Source organism: Hypanus sabinus, chromosome 14, assembly GCF_030144855.1.
Source record: "Hypanus sabinus isolate sHypSab1 chromosome 14, sHypSab1.hap1, whole genome shotgun sequence".
In the NCBI taxonomy this organism is placed as follows: Eukaryota; Metazoa; Chordata; class Chondrichthyes; order Myliobatiformes; family Dasyatidae; genus Hypanus; species Hypanus sabinus.
The window spans coordinates 96,856,613-96,868,778 of NC_082719.1; the positions used below are offsets into that span (position 1 = coordinate 96,856,613).

Here is a 12,166-nt window from a genome sequence, read left to right on the forward strand (position 1 = left end):
AACACGAGTGAATCTGCAGATGCTGGAAGTAAATAAAAACACAAAATGCTGACAGAACTCAGCAGGCCAGACAGCATCTATGGGAGGAGGTAGTGACGACGTTTCGTGCCGAAAACCTTCATTTGGCCCGAAATATCGTCACTAACTCCTGTCATTGATGCTGTCTGGCCTGCTGAGTTCTGCCAGCATTTTGTGTTTTTATTTTATACGTTCGTTTCATATTTCATTAAGTTAAGGTAATATTTAATGCAATAAGTCATAGAAAGTTAACATACTGGAGTGTACATTACTGACCAACAGTGGCAGGTGTGTTCGCTCCGGGAGATGAGTGGTTGTTGTGGTGTCGGGCAGCTTTACATGGATAATGTGGATGGTTGTGGTCGTCAGGATCATATCAAGTACAGCAAGGGGTGTAGGAAGACTCGCAGAACTCTTAGAGCAGGAGATGACACCGGTTTGTAGAAAGTGGTGAGGGTTGTTTGCTTGGCAGCATTTTGTTTTTCAGCTTAAATTCGCTTGTAGGGTTAGAAGGGTTGACGGCACGGAACGACTGAAATGCTGACTCCGTTCTAAACTTGTGTCCATGGCCACCGCCATTTGTGCTAAATATTCCGATTTCCACCATTCCCTCAACGTTGGGAAACCCCCGGGATTTTCACAATCGTCTGTTGCTTGCAGCATCTTAGAGATAGGTCGCCGTAAAAAGAAATATGCTTTGAATGTGGAGCACACCTTGGTCGAGTGGTTGAATCAGCGATGTTGTGTCGGGCGGCAGGAAACGCACTATTATGTTAGGATGAAGACTGTCCAAATGTTTAGGATGGGCTGACGCATTGTCAAGCAACAAAAGAACTGAGGCGTGCGTACTTGAATTGTATTGGCGGGAAAGCCAATAACTGTGAATCCGCATTGTCTTTAGACGGATTTAACGAGGTTAAGGTGTATAGTATTGGAATGCATCGTTAGTGTCAACTACGAATAGAGTCCGACGATGTGCTGAGGGCAGCCTTCAGGTTTCGCCATGTTTCAGACTGTTATGTACCCCTCGGGCCGATATTTTCTGCGGACTATCACATTAAAATGTCGGGAGAAAGAGACTGTCTTTTGGACACTGTTTGAGCTGTTACAGAGAGAGAGGGGGAGGTGTCCAGCGCAGAGACTTTGTTATTAAATGAGAGAGAGAGAGAGAGACAGACACAGACTGATCGAAAGATTGATGCTATGGGTTCTCTACAAGCTTGTTTACGTTTTCCACAAGGACGCTTGCCTGCTTGTAAAACTCTTACAGAGAGAAGAGGGCGGAGCAGGGCGGAGCTGGTGTCCAGCATGTGGGGATAAATGCCAGGTCCACTGATACACAGACAGACACACGGTTTTGAACACTGGATGAGCTTTGTTGTACCCACAGGAAGGTGGGGTTTTTGGAGGATCGATTCGAGGAATCGACCAGTGGCTCTCGCAATGTGAAAAGGTGCGACCGGTGGGGGAAGTATTTGTGTGTCCACCCTCGCCATCATTGAAGAACGGTCGTATGTGTTATGGTCACAGTTGGTGACTTCAACAGGATTTCGGAGGACCCAGGGATTTCAGAAGACAATGGGAAGATCGACGGCATCAGCTCACCTCTCACCACTCTCTCTCTCTCTCTCTCTCTCTCTCTCTCTCTCCAACGTTACTCAACTAACTACTTTGAACTGAACTGAACTCATATATATTATTGCTAATCTGTGTAATATACCTGCATTTATAGCACAGTATTGCGTAGTTACAAATAAACACTGTTAGTTGTTAGCAATACCAGACTCCAGTTTGTTCCATTTTCTGCTGGTTCTTTAACCCGTAACTGGACCCAGACCAAAATTGGGGCCTGTGTTCCGGGATTTGAACAAATTGTGTGGGGTTTTGTGTGAATTGATTGGGGAAAATCCCTCATTTGATTTGGTTGTGTGGGAAAACAGCAGAAATCGATGTTGCGTGTTTTCTGGCAAGACCAGACCCTGCAGGCTTAAGGAAAGCTAAAAGGGATGAGTTGCGTGAAGTTGTAAATGTATTGAAACTTAGGGAGGCACAGAAGGGTGTGACGAAGGTGGAACTCCGAGTGATAGTAGTGGAGCACTATATTTCTATGAAGCACTTTAGTGAGGAGGAGTTAGAAACGTTTCCTCTAGAGATCCAGTTGCAACTCGAATAGATGAAGTTAGAGAGAATTAAATCAGAGTCTGGAGAAGCAGAAAAGCAGAGAGAAGAAGCAAGGAAACAAACAGAAGAAGCAGAAAGACAGAGACAGTTCCAGAGGGAGATGTGACAGCGACAGGATCAAGCGTCAGGTAGGGGTAAGGAGCTGGTTGTAATTGAAGAATTTAAGAAGTGTGTTCCCGATGATGTAAGGGCATTCCGAGATTTAAAGGCTGCCACTACCTGCTGAGTTAGCAGACGAGGTTGTTCTAACCCACAAGATTTACTCCGGATGACAGTTTCCCAGAGAGTAGCTGGGAGGATCAGGGGAACCTGGAATTTGAAACTGGGACTGGTATTGAAAGCCTAGAAGAGGCAGTTCTCCCGTTTGCCTGTGTTCAGGTTGTTGAAGTACCTGTGGATTCACAGGGTACTGAACCTTGTGGTGAAACTCAGTTGAGGTTTGACGTGTCTGACTTAGTGGAACAGGAATGCAGTCCTTTTGTGTCAGATGGACGGTTCAGTGAGTAAGGGGTTAACCCTAGTACTAGTGAAAAGTGAGGGTTCTCAGTCACTTGTGTTAGAAGGTGCTCTAAAAGTTAGTGATGAGTTGAAAACTGGTGATGTGAATATTATTGAAGATATTGGGAAAAGTATTGTTCCTGGATTTTTGAATAAAGTACTTGTGAAGTCTGTATTGGCTTCAAGGCCTTTGACTTTGCTGCGAGAAGCAGCTCTCTCAGATGCTGAGACAGTGTATGCTGATTTGTTAAACTATATTTTGGAATTGAAAGATAAACAACTTGGTGATGTTGTTTGTGATTTGGAGAGACCATCTGCAGGTGTTATTATGGAAACATTTGGTACTAAAGATCTTGGAGATAAAATTATTAACTTGTTTGGAACAAAGGACTTGTTTGGGAATTTAATGAATGTGCTTAGTTTAGAAAACATGAGTGAGGAGTTAGCACCCGTGCAGGGTTAAGTTCAGGTCGAGCTTGAAAGTTCGAGCTGATCACGTGATGGTTAAGTGTTGTTTCGAAGTGGAAAAGGGACAATGGTTGACCAAACGCCACTTTGAATAACAGGATCTGGTTTTGCAGGAATTTGACTTTTTTTGTAACAAAGCATGTGAAAGGTAAAGACAATATCATGGTAGATTGACTGAATGTTAGATTTAAAACTGAGATAGCGATTAGTATTTGTATACGCTTCTGTAATGTGCTACATGATAATCACATTTGTATTGCTTTGTATTCTGTAATGTAGAGATAAAACAAAATTTTGCTCTAATTGATGTCGGGAGAATGAGACTGCATTTTGGAAGAGGGAGAGAGAGAGGGGGAGGGAGGGAGGGAGGGAGAGAGAGAGAGACTTTGTTACTGAGACACACACAGAGACTGCTCGAAAGATTGATGCTATGGTTTCTCTACAAGCTTGTTTACGTTTTCCACAAGGACGCTTGCCTGCTTGTAAAACTCTTACAGAGAGAAGAGGGCGGAGCAGGGCGGAGCTGGTGTCCAGCATGTGGGGATAAATGCCAGGTCCGCTGATACACAGACAGACACACGGTTTTGAACACTGGACGAGCTTTGTTGTCCCCACAGGAAGGTGGGGTTTTTGGAGGATCGATTCGAGGAAATCGATCAGTCGCTCTCGCAGTGTGAAAAGGTACGACTGGTGGGGAAGTATTTGTGTGTCCACCCTCGCCTGGGTGATAATTCCATCACTGAAAACGGTCGTACGTGTTATGGTCGCAGTCGGTGACTTCAACAGGATTTCGGAGGACAATGGGGATTTCAGAAGACAACAGGAAGATCGACGGCATCACCTCTCTCTCTCTCCAACGTTACTCAACTCACTACCTCGAAATGAACTGAAATCTCTTCATCATCATAATCCATTCACCCCTAGGTTTGGAAGAGCCTAGTTTTGTTCCTATTTCCACACATATACATATGTATCATTGCTAACCTGAGTAATATACCTGCATTTATAGCACTGTATTGCGTAGTTACTAATAAACACTGTTAGTTGTTAGCAATACCAGTCTCCAATGTGATTTCTATTTCTGCTGGTTCTTTAACCCGTCACGGGGTACGGGACACCAACACCAACATAGAATGCTCACAACTTCCTGATCCTAACCCGGAGGAAACCCACACAGTCAAGGGAAACGTGCAGACTCCTCACAGACATTGAACCCCGATCATTGACCGTCGGCAATTCACTAACCGCGACACCACGGTGCCAGCCTCTCGCGATTCACATAATAGGAAGAAATCGATGGATTAAGGTTTCAAATGTAATCGATGACTTAGCCCTCGGTGATTGCCAATTACATCATTCACTAGCCTTTGGAGAAATTTCTCCTCATTCCAGTCCTAAATAGCACCCTCAACTTTTAGATTGCGATCTCCAGATCAAGACTCCTTCGAGAGGAAATATCCTGTCTTTCAGAGTCGGGTTTATTATCAAAGGCATGTGTTGTGAAATTTGTTACAGCAGAAGTACAATGCAATATAGAAATCAATTACAGCAAGAATATAATGTACAAAGTATATTCAATAGATTAAAATACTGTAGTGCAAACCAGAAATAATATAGACGTTTTCGAGTGTTTTAGTTGACAAACCAAATCTCTTCAAACTCCTAATGAAATATACCCGCTGTCCTGCCTTCTTTATAGCTACACCGATATGTTGGGAGCGGGCTGAGACCTCAGAATTAGACTTTGTCTAATTCTTTGGAAGAGAAACTATGCCACACTTCAGTGGCACATTCAGTGAATTTTTGCCGGATTTCCTTCATTGCAAATATATTCTTAAAATTAAGATTTGCTTAAACACACGAGGTTCTGCAGATACTGGAAATCCAAAGTAACACGCACAAAATGCCGAAAGGATCTCGGACCCAATTCTTTATTCCTCTCCGTAGATTAATTAAGCCTGACCTGCTGAGTTCCTCCAGCGCTTTGTGTGTGTCACTAAAAAGAGCTTTATTTATCATAGGTACAAAAGTCCATTTTATGACAATATTTTTTGTGTTGATGTTTTAATTAGGGCTTTACAGTTTGGCTGATGGACTGAATGCTGTAGTGAAGAGATAGCATAGAAAGACTACTAGAACTTTCTCTGAATAGCCTGGAGTTAATGTGGGAGGAGGAGACAGATGTCCCCTCCCCCTGGTGTGGCCCGGTGGGTGGGAACGGCAATAGACGAGCGGAACCGCAGGAGTGAGTAGTGCCGAGCCCGGGACCGGTTTGACGGTCGCTCAAGATGGCGCTGCTGAGACTGGGAACCCGTTCGTGTGTCGGTGAGTTGAGCGGAGTTATTCCCCTTCTGAACCCGGCGGTGACAACAAGCGGTAGGGTTGTGCATGGGCTGGAGGGGGTGGGTTGGGAAGTCAGTCTGGCCGAGGTTGACAATGTCGGCCGGGCTCCGGCTCCCGGCGAGAGGGTGCATGTTATGTAACTCGTCGGCGGAAGAACATCGACGTTACCAACTTTCCTTCCCCTCTTTCTCGGCGGCGTGAGTGGTGTCGCTCGCCCCCCGAGGAGGGGGCAAGGGGCGCGCCACCTGAGGAAGAGGGCAGGGAGGGGGGTTACTGTTGCGAGGAATAGTGGAGGAAATTGGCCGAGTGGTTGAGGCCCTGACGGGGTGCTTAAATGTGTTGTAAACAAACAGTGATGGAGCGTCTTTAAGTGCCCCTGTACGGATGTGCCTAGCTATACACTGAACATGTAATAATGTGTTCACTTTTGTAAAGTTGGTGAACCAGCAACCAATTTGCGCACACCGACCCCGTAAAAATGCTTTGTAATACTAATTCGAGGAATATATTTTAGCCAGGGCTGTAAAGATAACGCCCTACTCTTGATGGTTGTCTGGTACTTTCTGCGTCTAACTGATAACAGTTGCATTACCGTTAACACCTCAAAATAATCCACTTTGGTTTAGCACTACCCTAGCAGGACGTTGCCGAGGCAATTTAACTCTTTAAGTGGTGTGGAATGGTGTTATGGGCAAGAAGGCTGCAAGGTGGCTCACACTGTTCGCATTAATTTGATATGCGGATTTAATTGTCAGTTTGGGTTGAGGGGTTGAAAATGTCTTTGAATACTCCTGCAAGTTGGTCAGCACAGATTTTCAGAGCCTTACCAGCTACTCCATTGGGACCTTCAGCCTTGCCAGAGTTCACACTCTAAAGACAGCCTAACATTGGCTTAAAATGTACCCCCTTGTGTTAGCCATTTCAGCCCTGGGAAAAAGCTGCTGATTATCCACATGATCAATGCTTATCATCTTATACACCTCTATCAGCTCACCTCTCACCCTCCGTCACTCCAAGGAGAAAAGGCCATTCACTCAACCTATCCCCAATCTAGATAACACCCTTGTAAATCTCCACTGCATTCTTTCTATAGTTTCCACATCCTTCCCTGTAGTGAGGTGACAAGAACTAAGCACAGTTCTCCACGTGGGGTCTGACCAGGGGCATATAAAGCTGTAACATTACCTCTCGGCTCTTGAACTCAATCCCACGGTTGATCAAGACCAATAACGTATGCCACCTTAGCCACACAGTCAACCTGCACAGCAACTTTCAGTGTCCTATGGACTCGGACCCCAAGATCCCTCTGATCCTCCACGTTGCCAAAAGTCTTACTATTAATACTATATTTTGCCATCATATTTGACCTACCAAAATGAACCACTTCACACTTAACTGGGTTGAACTCCATCTGCCACTTCTCAGCCCAGTTTTGCATCCAATCAATGTCCCGCTGTAACCTCTGACAGCCCTCCACGCTATCCACAACACCCACAACCTTTGTGTCATCAGCAAATTTACTAACCCATCCCTCCACTTCCTCATTCTGGTCATTTATAAAAATCATGAAGAGCTGGGGTCCCAGAACAGATCCCTGAGGCACACCACTGGGGACTGACCTCCATGCAGAATATGGCCCGTCTACAACCACTCTTTGCCTTCTGTGTGCAAGCCAATTCTCGATCCACAAAGCAAGGCCCCCTTGGATCCCATGCCTCCTTATTTTCTCAATAAGCCTTGCAAGGGGTAGCTTATCAAATCCCTTGCTGAGATCTACTACTCTACCTTCATCAATGTGTTTAGTTACATCCTCAAAAAATTCAATCAGGCTCGTAAGGCACGACCTGCCTTTGACAAACCCATGCTGACTATTCCTTATCATATTATGCCTCCAAATGTTCAGCATTCTGCATAGGTATGTTCCATTGAGACTGGGAAAGGATGGTAGGGTACAGGAACCGTGGTGTACAAAGGCTGTTGAAAATCTAGTCAAGAAGAAAACAAAAGCTTAAGAAACATTCAAAAAACAAAGTGATGATAGAGATCTAGAAAATTATAAGGCTAGCAGGAAGGAGCTTAAGAATTAATTTTAGAGAGCCAGAAAGGGCCATGAGAAGGCCTTGGCAAACAGGATTAAGGAAAACTCCAAGGCATTCTGCAAGTATGTGAAGAGCAAGAGGATAAGACATGAGAGAATAGCAGCAATCAAAGGTGACAGTGGGAAAGTGTGTATGGAATCAGAGGAGGTAGCGGAGGTACTTAGTGAATACTGAAGCAAAGTATTCATTACAGAAAAGGATCTTGGCGATTGTAGTGATGACTTACAGTGGACTGAAAAGCTTGAACATGTGGATATTAAGAAAGAAGCCTTTGGAGCCTTTGCTGGAGCCTTTGGAAAGCATCAAGTTGGATAAGTCACCAGGACTGGATGAAATGTACCCCAGGCAAGGGAGGAGATTGCTGAGCTTCTGGCAATGATCTTTGCATCATCAATGGGGACGGGAGAGGTTCCGGAGGATTGAAGGGTTGCGGATGTTGTTCCTGTATTCAAGAAAGGGAGTAGAGATGGCCCAGGAAATTAAAGACTAGTGAGTTTTACTTCAGTGGTTGGTAAGTTGATGGAGAAGATCCTGAGAGGCAGGACTCACCCCAGGAAGTATGTGGAAGCCATTGAATGGGTGCAGAGGAGATTTACAAGGATGTTGCCTGGATTGGGGAGCATGCCTTATGAGAATAGGTTGAGTGAACTCAGCCTTTTTTTACTTGGAGCGACGGAGGATTAGAGGTGTATAAGATGATGAGAGGCATTGAATGTGTGGATAGTCAGAGGCTTTTCCCAGGGCTGAAATGGTTGCCGCAAGAGGGCACCGGTTTAAGGTGCTGGGGAGAAGGTACAGAGAAGATGTCAGGGGTAGGTTTTCTTTTTTACGCAGAGAGTGGTGAGTGCATGGATTGGGCTGCCGGCAACGGTGGTGGAGGCAGATACGATAGGGTCTTTTAAGAGAGTTTTGGATAGGTACATGGAGCTTAGAAAAATAGAGGGCTATGGGTAAGCCTAGTAATTTCTAATGTAGGGACATGTTCCGCACAACTTTATGGGCCAAAGGGCCTTTATTGTGCTGTAGGTTTTCTCCGTTTCTATGTTATGATAGGGAATAAAATGTGCATTAATGCCAGTATCTATTTATAATGTAAACCGCATTATAAAATGTGGTTTAAAATCCAGTTTTTGAGGTAATAAATAAAGGGGCTAATTAGAATTGTCAATCAGATTAACAGCCTGGGGGGAAGAAACCTTTTTAGAAAGTGTATAGTTTTTGTTTCAGTGGTTCCATTTGGTATCATAGAATGTATACAATCTGAAATTCTCTTTGCAGACATCCACGGAGTACAGAAGAGTACCCCAAAGAATGAATGACAGTAAAATTTAGACCCCCAAAGCACCCTCTCCCCACCCACGCACAAGCAGCAGAAAGCATCAGCACCCACCACCCCCCAAAGCATATTCAAAGACACGTGCCTTGGTAGATAGGAAGTTGTATAGGTAAGCCATCTGCTTATTCTGCCACTATGTAAGATCAGTGCAGTTCTGTTTTTTGACCTCAACTCCATTACCTTCAACTTCTGGGGTAAAAATTTATCTCAGATGTACTTAATGGGGAGGAGGGGGAGGGGGAAATCATGCCAATCCCTTTCCCTACCTTGCAGTTGCCAACGGGATAATTAGTGTACAGTGCCGCAGGCACTTTTGAGTGGATTTTTTTTAAATCCATGATTTTATTTAAATTATTTAGATAGAAATTTATTTTTCTTCCTGGTACATTTTTTCCTTGTTAGGTAACTGAATCAATTACAATAATCTGAGGTAACTTCAGATGGTTACACAACAATAACCATCTCATGCACCTCCGTCACCCAGATGTATAGCCTGAGGCCTTTTCTCTTCCCAGAACAAAGTCCAACTGAGACTCCACTATGATGCTTATGTGCCTGGTTTAACTTGTTCTCACTGTCATTAAGTTTTAACTCCCTGTGCTTCCTGTAAATAGGTGTAGCTATGCGAACACTTAGTTTCAAATTGTGCCAGTTTCTGTGGGATAAAACAGTCATAAGAACGTAATGAACATAAATGGAATAATTGAGGTTGAAAAAAAAATGGTTGCTGATCCATTTCTCTTTTGGCTTTCATTTCCTTGTATTTTAATGGCGTTATTCTCCACTGAATTAGAAATTTTCATCACTGTGGCTGCTAGTTTCCACTCTCTTCTCACCCTTGTGTATTTCTCCTCTAACTTTTGTTTTTGACACCTATGTTGGGGAACAACTGGTAATGACCCATAGTAGCCTGATTGTATTTCTTCTTATCCTGGTTTCCTGAATGGTCCATGCTTCCATTGTCCCATTTTTCTTAATCTCACCTGTTTGGACAGTGTATCTGCCATACCTGTGCTTCCAGTGTTTCTTTTTCCTTAGCGGTGGGTTTCCCTCTACCATAGGTGGGATGGACTTCAACTGTGCCCATTTCATCGTCCTTTCCACAATAGGATAGAGGTTCCCTTGGCCTTGACTCTCCATCCTTGACTGATTATTTCCCTATCACTCTCCATCCTCGACTGATTATTTCCCTATCACTCTCCATCCTCGACTGATTATTTCCCTATCACTCTCCATCCTCGACTGATTATTTCCCTAGTTTGCCACCTTGAAGCTGATGTCACCATCACACAGAGTTTCTCCCTCTCTTTTTCACATTCTGGAAGGGACTGTCATTGTTGGACCTTCTGTGTCATTCCTTTATCTCTGCTGATGGTTTTGACTCTTCCCGGGGTGTCTTGTCCCATGAAACACAAAGAAATGCCACGCCTGCCATTTTAATTCTCCTTTCCTTTTGTTCAGAGCCACAGACACCTTTATTCTGTCAAAGCAATGATTTACTTGTACTTTGCATTTGATGCTGTATATTGCCAAATACGGATTGGTGGTTGCTTTGTAGAATAAATGTTTTTATTCTGAGAATGCTTCCAGCCTTTCCATTGCTTATGATTTTAATTCTTTTCCCTGTTCCCATTTTGACCTTTGCTTTTAATTTCCTGGAAGCTCAATCTAAGGTCAAGGAATAGTGCCTGAACTTATTCGGGTCTTCTGGATGACATTTTATTTAACAAAGGTCAAAGTAAATTTATTAGCATAGTACAAATCTGTCACCATATACTACCCTGAGATTCATTGACCAGGTAAATATTAAATAATAAAGAACATCACCTACATTCTTGTCAGTTTGGCAAAATTCATTTTGGGTAATAGTTTTTTAGCTTCTACTAGAATTAGGGATTCAATCCATTTGGGAATAATTAGAAGTTCCTTGTGCTTTTATTATGCTTTTCATGTTTTTCAGAGAAAGTTTATGAGGATGTTGCCTGGTCTGGAAAACCTATGTGAGATGGAAAAATTGAATAGATTTGGACTTTATTCCTTAGAATGTAGGAGATTGAGAGATTTGATAGAGTTATTCAAAATTGAGGGGTATAGACAAGGTAAATGCAAGCAGGCTTTTTCCACTGAGGTTGGATGGGATTACAACCAGAGGTTAAGGGTGAAAGGTGAAAAGTTTAAGGAGAACATGAGGGGAAACCTCTACACTCACAGTCGTGAAGTGTGGAATGAGCTGCCGGCACAAGTGGGGCATGCAAGCTCAATTTCATCGCTTAAGATAAGTTTGAACAGGCACATGGATGGTAGAGGCATGAAGCACTATGGTCCCAGTGCAGGTCATTGGAAATAGGCAGTTTAAAAGGATTCAGCATTGACTAGATGGACTGAAGGGCCTGTTTGTGCGCTGTACTTTTCTATGACTATATGCGTAGGAATAATACACCATCGATTTCAGAGCTTCAGGAAGACCTGCTTTGGAATTTTCTGTCATTTATTAGGGAATGCCTTTTTCTCTTGTACATAAATTAGGTGTTGGCAAAAGTAGTTGTACTGGAGGTATACTCTAGTTCCTCTCGTAGTGCTTGGGATGTGGGGGGTGGTGCATTCCCAAGAATAACAGTGCTGCTGGAAATGAGAGGGGTAATTACAGCATTTTGCATTGTGCATTATAAACTGCTGTGTTTCAGACACCTGATACAAGCCGCATCCTCCCTGTGAACATGGGTACCTGGAACGCGGCACAGATTGAGCATCGATGTGCTCACGACTCAGCAGAAGATCTGAAGAGGGGATGGTGGGGTGTTCACGACAGGGCTGGCTGCCCAACATTGAGTTGTGAAGCTTGAGATTTTACCGTGACAGCGAGTGTGGGCAATTACTGTGGACTGGGAGCACTTGTTAATGGGCTGCCTGGACCCTACAGTCTCTCATCATCTCACATTGGAAGATTCCAGATTGCTTATTGTTAAGGGAAAATCTTGCTTGATGAACCTGTTGGAATTCTTTGAGGAGATTACAAGTAGGATAGATATAGGGGATGCAGTGGATGTTGTATATTTGGACTTCCAGAAGCCTTTGACAAGGTGCCACACGTCACAGGGGTTACCAATTTAAAAACCCATGGTATTACAGGAAACTTACTGGCATGGTTAGAGCATTGGCTGATTGGTAGGAGGCAGTAAGTGGGAATAAAAGGATCCTTTTCTGGTTGGCTGCCAGTGACTAG

The 12,166-nt window shown here is 43.8% G+C and overlaps 1 protein-coding gene across 2 annotated transcripts in view; it reads left to right on the forward strand.

Annotated features, from left to right (window-relative positions):
* Window positions 1-5,366: 5,366 nt before the first annotated feature.
* fech (ferrochelatase) overlaps window positions 5,367-12,166 on the forward strand; it is a 45,952-nt gene continuing 39,152 nt past the window's right edge. The window contains exons 1-2 of one of the 2 annotated variants that reach the window (XM_059989683.1): window positions 5,384-5,490; window positions 8,886-9,052. Coding sequence is in view for 1 of the 2 variants with exons in the window: in XM_059989682.1 (XP_059845665.1) it covers window positions 5,454-5,490 (37 nt within the window). In the remaining variant the exon portion in view is untranslated. Of the gene's footprint in view, window positions 5,491-8,885; window positions 9,053-12,166 lie in introns of both variants that reach the window. The other variant, XM_059989682.1, reaches the window with a different exon arrangement.